This window comes from Diuraphis noxia, unplaced genomic scaffold (assembly GCF_037042655.1).
Source record: "Diuraphis noxia isolate RWA-SAM2 unplaced genomic scaffold, SU_Dnox_SAM2 contig0002, whole genome shotgun sequence".
Lineage (NCBI taxonomy): Eukaryota > Metazoa > Arthropoda > Insecta > Hemiptera > Aphididae > Diuraphis > Diuraphis noxia.
Genome location: NW_028301712.1, coordinates 21,856,589 through 21,867,132, shown reverse-complemented (window position 1 = coordinate 21,867,132; position 10,544 = coordinate 21,856,589). Strand labels below are relative to the sequence as shown.

The 10,544-nt window shown below is 26.1% G+C and overlaps 1 protein-coding gene across 2 annotated transcripts; it reads left to right on the top strand.

The window, feature by feature from the left end:
• Positions 1–87: 87 nt before the first annotated feature.
• On the top strand, positions 88–10,104 carry Hen1 (Hen1 methyltransferase). 2 transcript variants are annotated; one of them, XM_089218739.1, is made up of 7 exons: positions 88–732; positions 1,903–2,055; positions 2,138–2,391; positions 2,456–2,641; positions 2,706–2,856; positions 7,418–7,632; positions 8,849–10,104. In XM_089218739.1, the coding sequence occupies exons 1-7, from the start codon at positions 625–627 to the stop codon at positions 9,834–9,836; spliced, it is 2,055 nt and encodes a 684-aa protein (XP_089074865.1). In that variant the 5' UTR covers positions 88–624; the 3' UTR covers positions 9,837–10,104. The 2 variants fall into 2 exon arrangements, with proteins under 2 accessions (XP_089074865.1, XP_089074866.1); XM_089218740.1 differs by lacking the exon at positions 88–732 and having other exon boundaries at positions 1,955–2,094; positions 2,196–2,391.
• The last annotated feature ends 440 nt before the right edge of the window (positions 10,105–10,544 follow it).

The window sequence follows — 10,544 nt, the reverse complement described above, 5'->3', positions numbered from 1 at the left end:
ATTATTTATTATTTATTTATTATTTTATTATATAAGATTACTCATTACATTTTGAGTAATTACCTACTGGCTACTACCATAGAACAATACTACTACCAAAATTAGTGATTAATAATTTTTCAGTTGGTTCCGAGAATCGAGACCGAGTAAATCATTCGATTAATTCGATTATTTTTGGGTTGCTACCAGTTTTACCATTTACTAAATTAACATATTTTACTAACAATCGATTTACTCGATTATTTTCACTCGATTGTTCCCAACACTACACTACAACTACCATGAACTCTATACTCTATAGTTATAACTTATAGTACAGATTATATAATCTGTGGTTATAGTAAGTTCAGTGCAGCGCTTAATATGCCAAACTTCGATTTTTTATTTAAATTTTCATTTTTCGGTTATTCTTGAATTCCATAATGAATAATAGCCAATAGGTATTATGGATGATGCTGTTGATAGTAATAAATTTATAATTGTATCACAGTCCGCGGAATGGCGGAATTAGTTACGCCGTTATTATTTTGATTAGTCACTAATCAATATTGTAATTTTTAATTTACTTATTCAATGAATTGGGTATAGTTTTTACGTTGTTTGTTTAAACAATAGTTTAGAAGTATGTTGGTTCTACAGAGTATTCTGTTGTGTTACGGCATTCACTCGTGGGAATATTTGAAGTCTATTATTGATCGTTATTTATGCAATGGCGAAACGTCTGATTTGGAGGTAAACAATATTATAATGTATCTTTAGTATAAGTTAATCATTAATTTTGGTATATTTTTAGCTTACTATTAGCGATTTGATTTCACTTATCTAAAAATTACAATTCATCATTATTATTTCCATAACAAAATATATCTTAGACAATTATCATGATTCATTGATTTTTACTTTTTGTTAGAATGTATAATTATTAATTGAAATTCTGAACGCTGAGATGTGACTACTCATTGGTAATTAGTGGTTAAAAATTATTTGTTTTTTTTCTGTCCCTCCATTTATTTTATATTACAATTTTACTTTGTTTTGATACTTAATTTTTATTATTACCACAGAACAATATATGCTATTACTAATTTTGATAAAGAATGGTCTGATTTTGTAACAATTAAAGGTAAAATAATAATACAATTAAACAAACAATAATACTATTAAATAAATAAATATATTAAAAATTATGTTAATCGGTTAACCATTAAATTTTTAATGTTATGAATTACCAGATGCAGAGTATTTTCATAATTTGCTTTTGAATTATTAATTCAATTTTCTTTATTATTTTATATTTTGTACTTAAATAAAAGCAAATTCAAGGACATACATCTCAGGCCATTAAGAAACCCCTAATCTTGAGTCCTTGGTACAATTCTCATCTGCTATATCGGTCACTGGCTACCTTATTCAAAAATATTTAATCAATACAATTTTTGACTGTATCTAATGGATACTTCTAGGTTTGTAGCATTAGCTTTAACAATGAGTTCTTCATTAGGTGTACAGTGTTTAGTTAAAATCTATATGAAAACGATCATTTTTATTTCAGCAGTTTTCACAACGATTCTTATACTTTTTAATGTTTTTTTATGATTTTAGTATTATTAAATTATTTTAATCAACAAAATAATCATTTAGTTATTTTAAATATAGATTAATATATTGACAAAATAATCTCTAGTTGCATTGTATTTTGATTTGTACAGATAGTAGTATATACTATATAGTGAGTACCAATTTTTGGAATTGTTTTTTTTTTTGTTTCAATGTTGAGTGTTGTTATTTTATACGATAATTGAATTAATGATAAAATCATAGAAAATTAATTGAAATGTTTGTGCATATTGGAATATAGCTTATAAAATATGTATATTTATAAATTAAATTTAACAATTTTAGGAAGATAAAATAATAGAAATTATCAGTCAGAAATCATGCGCATGTACACTGAACGAAAATGGCTTAAAATTTTGGCCACCATTGTATATGCAAAGATACATGGCTATTCAAGAAATTATTGAACATCCTATTTGGAATGGTTCGATTAAAAAAGTATGATGGTTATCAAAAATTGAAAATTTGTAATTATAGGTATGTTTATAACATATTGATATTTATAAAATATAATTTGTAGGTTGTTGACTTTGGTTGTTCCGAGATGGGTTTATTTAAATGTATAAAACCAATTCCAGGACTTAACTACATTATACTTGTTGATGTGGATTTTGATACACTTGATATGAATCAGTGGAAAGTGTTGCCAACTAATTATGATCATATATCAATGCATGAACGTAAAGAGCCTTTGACAGTAGATATTTATAATGGAAGTATAGCTGATCAAGATGACCGAATGTTAGGCATTGATGCTGTTATATGCATTGAATTGTAAAACTCTGTTGCTGTTTTAATCAATAAACAAGGGCATTAATATATTATTTTTGATTTTTAGAATTGAACATTTATATTTGGACGTTCTGGATTCACTACCCAGTAATGTGTTTGAATTCATTAAACCTAAATTAGCCGTGTTCACTACACCCAATGTGGAATTCAATATTCTATTTCCAAATTTTATAACCCAGTTTAGACATGACGACCACAAATTTGAATGGACCAGAAAACAGTTCAAGGAATGGTAATAATTCCTAAAAATATACATTAATTTAACAACTATGTTAATACAAATTTTTTTTTTATAGGGCTAAAAAAATAACCACTCGTTATCCAGAGTACGCTGTACAATTTGATGGTATTGGAGCTGGTCCTTCTGGTACAGAAAATATCGGTTGTTGTACTCAAATGGCTATTTTTTACAGGAAGGATATGACAACATCTCCTGTTAAACCTATTGTAAGAAATCTGTGTCATTAATTTAAATTTTTTATTATTTGATTGTAATTAGGTAACCAAAAAAAATAGTAGGCAAACTAAAGCAGTAAGCACAAACTCAAATCTTTTTGTTTGAGTTGTGATAAAATTAAATTTAGTCAACACAAAACATAGGTATTGAATCTAAAGTTTAAAGAGACCAGAGAAAATTTTGATACATAGAAAATTTATTACATTGAAATATGTTGTTTGCAAGCTATTTGTTTTTGTTGAATCATTTCTCATTACTATCAGACATGTATTTTATCATCATAAAAATTGAAAATGTAATAGTAATCTCTAAAATAGTAAACATTTTTTACATTGCAAAAGCTTGGGGCAAAAAAATTTTGTTCCAATATACATTTAATATTTTGTTATATCACGAGATTTTCAAGGGAACTACAGTTTCATTTGTTATATTACGAGTTAACTATTATAGTATACAATTGAACTTATTTAAGATATCAGCCAAAATTTGTGGAAAATTGTGTTATGAGAGAAAAACAATGACAAAAAGAGTTATCAAGCTTATTAATGTTTTACTATTAGGAGAAAAATAAGTTTTAAGTTATCTATGCCTTTTTATTATCTTTCAATATCTTCCAAATTTTTTTTTTTGTAAAATAAACTGTCAAATTAATTGTGTTCCAAAGTTTTATTTACAGTAAATAATATTTATATGTATAAAAAAAAAGAAGATTTTTTATAATGAAAGTTAAAATGTAAAATGTAAGTATAAGCGTGTCCACGGGGAGGTGCAGGGTATGCACCGATTTGCCTAATAAATAACCCCGGAAAAAATATCCCCGGAAAAAATAACCCCGAAAAAAAAACCCCCGAAAAAATAACCACGCGAAAAAATAACCACGGAAAAAATAAACCTATAATAAAAATGATTTGTAAGTAATAAAGTATAAATTTGTAAAACAATGTCAATAATATTCGCGTGGTTATTTTTTCGGGGTCTAAATTTCCGGGGTTATTTTTTCCGTGGTTATTTTTTCGCGGTACCGTATGCACCTGCACCCTCTGCGATTTCAAGTGACACCATGAATTAAGAAAAATAGTTCAAAAAAGGGGACTAGGGCCCATTAGCCCCTTGAGTACGCACCAAGTTTCACTCTCTGCGTCAAAGGTCTAGACATGCCTATGAAGTACATACACATTTTTTTTTATATTGAATTTATCAGTAGGTATGAAAATATCACAGATTACACAATATTAAGGAAACATAATATCTTTTGCTACTTGTTTTGATCTGTCAAGTGTTGATTTATTTTGATGATAATGTTGTTCATGTTTTTCTAAATTTTCTTTTTCTTTCAAATTTCTCAGTTGTTTCTAAAATCTGTGTTCTATATTTATTCCTAGCTGTTAATTGAAAATGGTTCAAATGTTTAAAATCTTAGAAGTTGATTCACTAATGCCTTTCAAATTTGTGCAGTATGTTTCCTGGTTTATTGAAGTTGTATGATATAATTAATGCTTCCTGGGTCTTCTTAGGAATCTTTTATTGAGAGCCCTTTCTGTTCTTTCTGTTATGTGATACCTGTTATTATCTTCTTATTTTGTTTAAGGTTAAGTTTTGTGAATTATAATATATAATATGTAATTTTTGATAATTGTTATTGAATTTAGGACAATTGGTTCCTGTCAAAATTGTATACACAGACAATTGGTCCCCGGCTTAAAAGTTAAATACAAAATATTTTTTTTGCATAAAACATTCTCATATAATATATTTATGGTATATATATATATTGATATCCCAATTTTATTTTTCTGTGGCTGGTTTTAAAATATCCTATTATTTCTATTATTAGTAGGTATACTAGTACAAATTAGACGGATGTACAGCAATAACTGATAAAGGTAGATTGGTCAGTCAGCAATAAAAGATTATTATCTATCAAGGGAAATATTTTATTACAGTTTAGTAAAAATAGTTAGTATTATAATGCTAGTATAGTGTTATCTTAAAATTTTATAATCCATCAAAACAAACCTTATTGTGATATCTTTTTTTTTTTTTAAATATTATTTTAACATTATGATTTATAATAACGAATAAATTTAATAAAAAGTTATTATAATAATATTATCATTACAAAATGCTGTCTGGGATTGACTATTATACCTATTCATATACCTATATTGTCATATTGACCTAATATCATAAAAAATTGACCAGGGACCAATTTGTCTGTGTATAAAATGTGGGGACTAATTTTCCGTTTACCTTGTTATTGATTAGCGGTGAATGCCGACTCCAAAGCGCATAGCCATGCCCATTTATCATTATGTATTATAATAATACACATTTGTCCCAAAATTAAATATTAATAGAAGGTTTTACTTTTAATTTATTATAGCCCCTGCAAACACTATCAATTTTTCATCGAAACAAGCATGGTGGGTGACAAAATTTCTAATGATTGGATTCCATAAATGTAAAGATGTATGATTTGATAAAAAAGTTTGCTTTGGTCTGAGTATATATTAAATATTTGTAATATATTTAACATAAGTATTTAAATTGATACAATTTAAAATGCTTATTCCCATCAAGAATTTGCTAAAATTTAAAAAGTGCTCTGACTAATGCAAAGTAATTTTGTTTATGCATTCAACTTCTTGAAAATTTTTTAAATTGGAATTTTTTGAAGTTCCTCAATTTTTGTTAGGTTTATAACTATTATACATCAATCATTTGATTTTGAATATTTCGGTCTAATTACTATATGACTTTTTTTCCATTAAAGGTGTGTAATATGTATGAAGCGGGTGATGGGGGGAAGTATATCTCAGCGATAACAAGTGCTATTCATTATACACAAACAAAAGCTATCACATGTTCTGTCAGTAAAAGTTACTAAAAAATGATATTAGATGATATTTTTGTTATAAGTATTCAGTACATTATAGTTTTTTTGAAATATTTAATATATTATCGGTCATAAGATATTGTATGTGATGAATATATTGATTTTATCATGATGTGTGTGTGTTTTTTTTTTGTGTCTGTCATCACGTTTTGGGGCAGTAAAAGTGCTTCGATTTTTGACTTCAGTACCTTATTCGATCAGAAAGTGAATCTAGTTGGTACTTTGGGAGTCAAAAGTCAAAAGTTCTATATTCTATAGAAATAATATTATTCTAAATAATCGGGATAAACAAACTCAAAATTAAGGGAAAAACTGGAAATTTTACGCACAATCAGTTTTCGACAAAATAGATTTTGATTTTTGATGTTACTTTAAAACAAATGACCATTGATACATGAAATTTTCAGCAAATGTTTATATAAGTGAATTCTATCCACCATGAAATTTTCAAAATTTTTTGACTTAAGTTGAACTATTCATAGGCATATGAAATTTTCGATCATTATTAGTTTTTTTTAAATTAATATGAATTAAAATTTATTTGTTGGGTAGAAAAGCTTGAAAATTTAATACACGGTTCCTCGTTCCTACCATATCGTTACAATAACAGTTAAAAAATAAAATAAATTCATAGTCACAATTTTTTTTTATAAGCATTCAAAGTTGGAATTTTGACAAAATACGTAAAAATCATGAAAATCTGCAAATTATTTTAAGTTAGAAATTCATAAAAAATTTTCTTTTTAAATCTAAGATTTGAAAATTTAATACAAGATTCCTTACAAGTTTGTCAAAAATGTTCACCAGAAATTCAAATTAAATTTTGATTTTCACTGGATTTCACATTTAGCGATTTTCTTATTTTGGTGTAACCCTAAAACAAATGACCGCAGATACTTGAAATTTTCACTGAGAGTTTATATAAGCATTTTATATATTTGATATAATTTTCAAAAGATTTTGATTTGTTTTAAGCTGTTAACTGATATTTTAAATTTTCAACTTTTTTAGTTTTTTTTTCTATAAATATCGATAAAAATTTATAAGTTGGGTAGAAAAGCTTGAACATCTTATACAAGGCTTATTAACAATAGTAGTTAAAAAATATTAAAAATTCATAGACACGATTTTTTTTTATAAGTATTTAAAGTTCAAATTTTGACTAAATACGTAAAAATTACGACAATGTTCAAATTATCTTATAAATTCATAAAAGTTTTTCTTTTTAAATTTAAGATTTGAAAATTAAATACAAGGCTCCTAACATATTTTTAAAATAGTATAATTTAGATTTGACTGATTTGGGACTATGTGTGTAGTACGAAAATTTGGATATTTTAGGGCCTGATGTATTGATTGATTTAGGTTAGTTATGTAATATCAATCAATTGTAATCTTTCTACTGCTTTTGTTTGTACTTGGTATTTTTTAGTTGTGTTCCCATGATTTTTCTCTTGTTTGTTGTCTCCAAAATAAAAATTTAAAATAAATTCTTTATGAACATTACAATTTTTGCCTGGTCAATTAGTATAGTGTATATGATTAGTTAAATAAATCCTACTAAGTATTTATCAGAATTATTTAACTTATATAACATAACCATACACTAATACAAGTTATTCATATAAATAGTTAACATGGTATTACACTTTCAGGATTCAACTCCTTACAAATTGTTGAGACGTGTTGACTATCCATATGAATTTAATGATGAAAATCGTTGGGAACGGTCCATGTATGAGAAGTTGAGAAAGTTTGTATCAGAAGCTTCACAAGACAAGAAATATATGGTTGGTCACAATATGGAAATACCGTTAAATAAAATTATTCCATATGTTTCAGATTGCTGTTCATCTATAGATAAATTGGAGTTAGTACATAAAAATTTAATTAAATAATATTTATTATTTATCATAGACAGGGCCGGCGTGAATGAATAACAAGTGGGGGGGTGTGCTATGGTAAATTTGCCGACTTAAAAAAAAAAATAATAATTAAAATTTGTTAAAATGTTGTCATGTACTCATGTATTTATCAAATTACTTGCATTCAAAATATAAAATATGGTAGGTTATACAATACACATAGATTATAATATTTCTATAAGATATTTAATTTTTACATAATTATTCTTCTTTCTTTCAAAAGTGACCATTTATCAACAAGCATTGTTATATTAACATTATCCAAAATATCTTTGTTTGAGTTCAGCAGCATTAAATTTTGTAGGCGATCATTAGACGTAGTAGATCTTAAATAGTTCTTCACCATTTTTAATTTACTAAATGCCCGTTCATTAGATGCAGTACTAATGGGAGCTGTAAACACCAACCGTAGCATCATGTTCACATTTGGTAAAAGGTGTTTAAAAGATTCTGAGGTTTTTAATATTTCTAATAAATTTAACATACCCTTACAATGATGAACTAGTATTAAAAACTCGGAAAAAATTCTAATTCTATGATTCATAGATAATTTTATAAGATTTTTCTTTATTGAAATAATTATAAGGACGGATTGTATAGGTAGATCAGATTTTTGATAACTAATGAATTGTCCAGGATAAGGTTATGTTTTAGTTAATAATTGAACAATTAAAGAATTAAAATGGTTAATAAAGTTTAATTGTAAAATACATATATAGGTGGGGAATTGATTAAATTTTAGCATAGACTTAAATTGTCCTACAGAAGTTTATGAGTCATAAATTGAGATATTAATAACATAAAAGTAATAGTTATAATTTTTATTTTGTGAGTGCTTAGCCTCTCCCCTCCCCATTTAAAGTGTATGTATACAAAAACATGTAACCTCATTACTATTAACTTCATATAATACATGATATAACTTATAATAATCTTGATAAATGATTGAATATTGTTTTATCGATTATCATATTTTTGTTGTTTATTTATAATTTATTTGCTATGCTTTTTAAAAAAAAAAAAAACTAAACAGATTCGTTATTTCGCTTTTTAGTGCATATTTTAGTTTTTCTAGGGTATTATGAAATATTTTATGAGTATATTATGTTTAATGTTACAATTTATACTTATGTTTTAATTAATTTAATTTTTATTAAATAGAGATATTGCCAATAAACTTTACTATACCACAAAAAATGAAAGTGGAGAATGGATATTGATAAAAAGTATGCAGTCAGAATTTAGTTCAGATGAAAACGAATCAGACTCAGATTCATTATCAAATAATAGTGGAAAAGAGTACAATCTATTGGAAAATTCAGTAAATCTTGGCAATGATAATGAAGATTGGAATGTATCAGCCGTTCTAAGTTCTGACAAATCAAAACTTTGTTTTTCTACTCCAATGATTAAAGATCCTGAAATAAAATACCATTCAAATAATGTAGACAGTTTCAGCACAGTGCATTCAAATTCAGATTTGTATAAAACAGCCGTTGATTATAATAAGAGTGAAATTACTGAGGACATGGAAATGTCATCTAGCTGCAATAGTAGTATTGTTGATGACTGTAATGTTTGTCAAGACTTAAGAACAGGACAAAATAATTCTGTAATCAATGAAAAAGATATTAATGAAACTGAAAATACATTGACGTGCGTTGCAAACAGTCATGAATTTTCCGATGGCGGTGATAAATTAAATTATCACTTTACTGATATGGAAATCTCATCTAGTTGTAATGGTAGCATTATTGTTGAGGACTGTGTAGTGTATCAGGACTTCAAATCAGGCCGAAATAATTCTGTAATTGATGAAGAAGATATCAATGAAACTGAAAATACATTGACAAGCATTGTAAATAATCATGAATTTTCCAATGATAGTGATAAACTAAATGCCAATGTAACCAATGATAACACTGTTCATAAAAATAATAGTAATATATCTTTGGAACTAAAATCTAGTTCTGATACTGCACATCAATTTAAATCTAATTATCCTGATGAAATTTGTATCCCATTTGATGATGGGATGAATGAAATTGATGACCAAGTATCGGTATGCTTAAACAGAACATTATTAGATGAAAATGGTTACATGGAAAATTTGTTGTCTACTTCAGAAAATGAATTATCAAAAAAATGAAAAGGTTTTATTAAAACTTAAATTTTGTTATTATAACTAACACGGCATAAGATCTTAAAACAAATGTCACAGCATTTAATTGTCGTCATAACATACTTGTTTGTCATTTAATAAAAATGATTGATGAACAGTTTGTTATCTTTAAAATTTTAATGATTAAGTATTTAATTTATCTAATTGTTTGTTTTATATTTAAACAACTTATTGGAAACTCAAGACTGTATTTTAATTTAATAATAAAGATATTTTAAATAAGTTGTGAGTAATAGTATGTGTTCTATTTATTTTTAATACTTGATATCTGTGTACTAAAGAAACTTAGCTCAAATTGTTATTTATTAATTATTTATATTGAGTAATATTGATATAAACTGGAAGATATTCTGTTATTTTATGTTCACGTTTTTCTTGTTATCAACTAATAATAATAAAAAAAAAAACCAAATTGTTAGTTACATTTTTTGGTCGCTTAGGGAGTAAGTATTGCATTTAAAAGTGATTATAGCACATGGAAATTTGTATTTCTATGTAGCAAAGAAGTATCAATACTTGTAGGTATAGTATGAGTCATTCCGAATAATGGAAGGGCATGGAAATAACAAGCTATAAAGTACTATTAATTCATGAGATAAATCATAGATGAATTCCACAGGTACATTTGTTTTTATGTTAAAAAAAAAAACTCGCTGTTACTAAGCCAATGTAAAT